This window comes from Eimeria tenella, genomic scaffold, assembly GCF_000499545.2.
Source record: "Eimeria tenella Houghton genomic scaffold, Eth_scaff39, whole genome shotgun sequence".
Taxonomy (NCBI): domain Eukaryota; phylum Apicomplexa; class Conoidasida; order Eucoccidiorida; family Eimeriidae; genus Eimeria; species Eimeria tenella.
Window position 1 is genome coordinate 128,335 of NW_013543318.1, and position 1,393 is coordinate 129,727.

At 59.4% G+C, this 1,393-nt stretch overlaps 1 protein-coding gene across 1 annotated transcript; it reads right to left on the minus strand.

Annotated features, from left to right (window-relative positions):
- On the minus strand, positions 1 to 1,131 carry ETH_00007395 (uncharacterized protein; the record flags this gene model as incomplete). The annotated part of the gene is made up of 1 exon (XM_013376668.1): positions 1 to 1,131. The coding sequence occupies one exon, from the start codon at positions 1,129 to 1,131 to the stop codon at positions 1 to 3; it is 1,131 nt and encodes a 376-aa protein (XP_013232122.1).
- Between the last annotated feature and the right edge of the window lie 262 nt (positions 1,132 to 1,393).

The following is a 1,393-nucleotide window of genomic DNA, read 5'->3' on the forward strand; positions in this document are numbered from 1 at the left end:
CTAAATCTCTGCCTCTGCCAGCAGCTTCAGAGTGTCCCCTCTGCTGCTGCTGGCCAAAAGAGACAAAAGAGACACAGAAGACAAATTTATTATTTCTTCTATTAGCTGCTGCTTGTTGAGGGGGCCCGCAGGGCCCCGCCGCAGGCCCCGCCGCTGCTGCTGCTGCTGCTGCTGCTGCTGCTGCTGCTGAGGGTTTTCCTGTGGCCCGATCTCCTGCTGCTGCTGCAGCAGCTGCTGCTGCTGCTGCAGGCGCAGCCGTGCTGCTGCTTTTCGTAGTCTTATGTAGGAGACACCGTGGAGCACGGCAGCAGCCCTAGCTCGGACGCGCTCGGCGCTGCTGCTGCTGCTGCTGCTGTGCTGCTGCTGTTGCTGCTGCTGCTGCTGCTGCTTCTTGGGGTGGAAAGGGCCTCCTGGCGTTGGGTGCCTCCGGCTGCTCGAACCTTTGCTGCAGCTGCCGCTGCAGCTGCTGCTGTTGCTGCTTTTTTCTACAACTGGCTCAGCAGCAACAGCTGCAGCAGCAGCAGCATCGCCCTTGTCGTCTTCAGCAGCAGCAGCAGCAGCATCTGTATCTACAGCACCGGCAGCAGCAGAATCAGCAGCATCCTCAGCAGCAGAGCCGACAGCATCAGCAGCAGCAGCAGGAGAGGGTGGTGTTCGCTGCTGCTGCTGCTGCTGCTGCTGCACTGCCTCCTTCAGCCTCTTCCTCCAGAGGGCGTCTCTCTCTTGCAGTTGGGTGTTGTGGATTTGCTTCCTGAGTTCAAGTTGCTGCTGCAGCAGCTGCAGCTGCTGCTGCTGCAGCTGCAGCTGGTGCCTTTCGTCCTGCAGCAGGAGTTGCTGCTGCTCCTGCTGCTGCTGCATCTGCTGCTGCAGCAGCAGCATCTCCTGCCGGTGCTTCTCCCTCTCCCGTGCTGCACAAGTGACCCAAGACAGAGCAACACATTGCTGCACCCAGGCCTCGCAGGCGTCCACCAGCTGCTGCTGCTGCTGCTGCTCCTGCTGCTGCTGCTGCTGCTCTTCTGCCTTGTCTGCGGGGCCACTGGGGGCCCCCAGGGCCTCTCTGAAGCTCTTAGGAAGTCTGAGGGCCTTCAGCAGCCGCTGCTTCAGGCTGCTGTCTGCTTCGCTGTCAATCATTTTATCTATTATGCGCAGCAGCAGCAGCAGCAGTACCTGATGCTGCTGCTGCTGTTGCTGCTGTTACCGCTGCTGCTGCTGAAGTTACCGCTGCTGCCGTTTCTGCTGCTGCTGCTGCTGCTGCTGCTGCTGCTGCTCGTGAGAGAGGCTGGGAAGGAAGGCGTGACTCGGCGGGGGCCCCAGAGAGCCGGCGGGGTTTCGGGGGTCAAGCTGGAGTTAAATTGAATTAATGAATTAAATTTTTTGAAATTAAATTAAATTT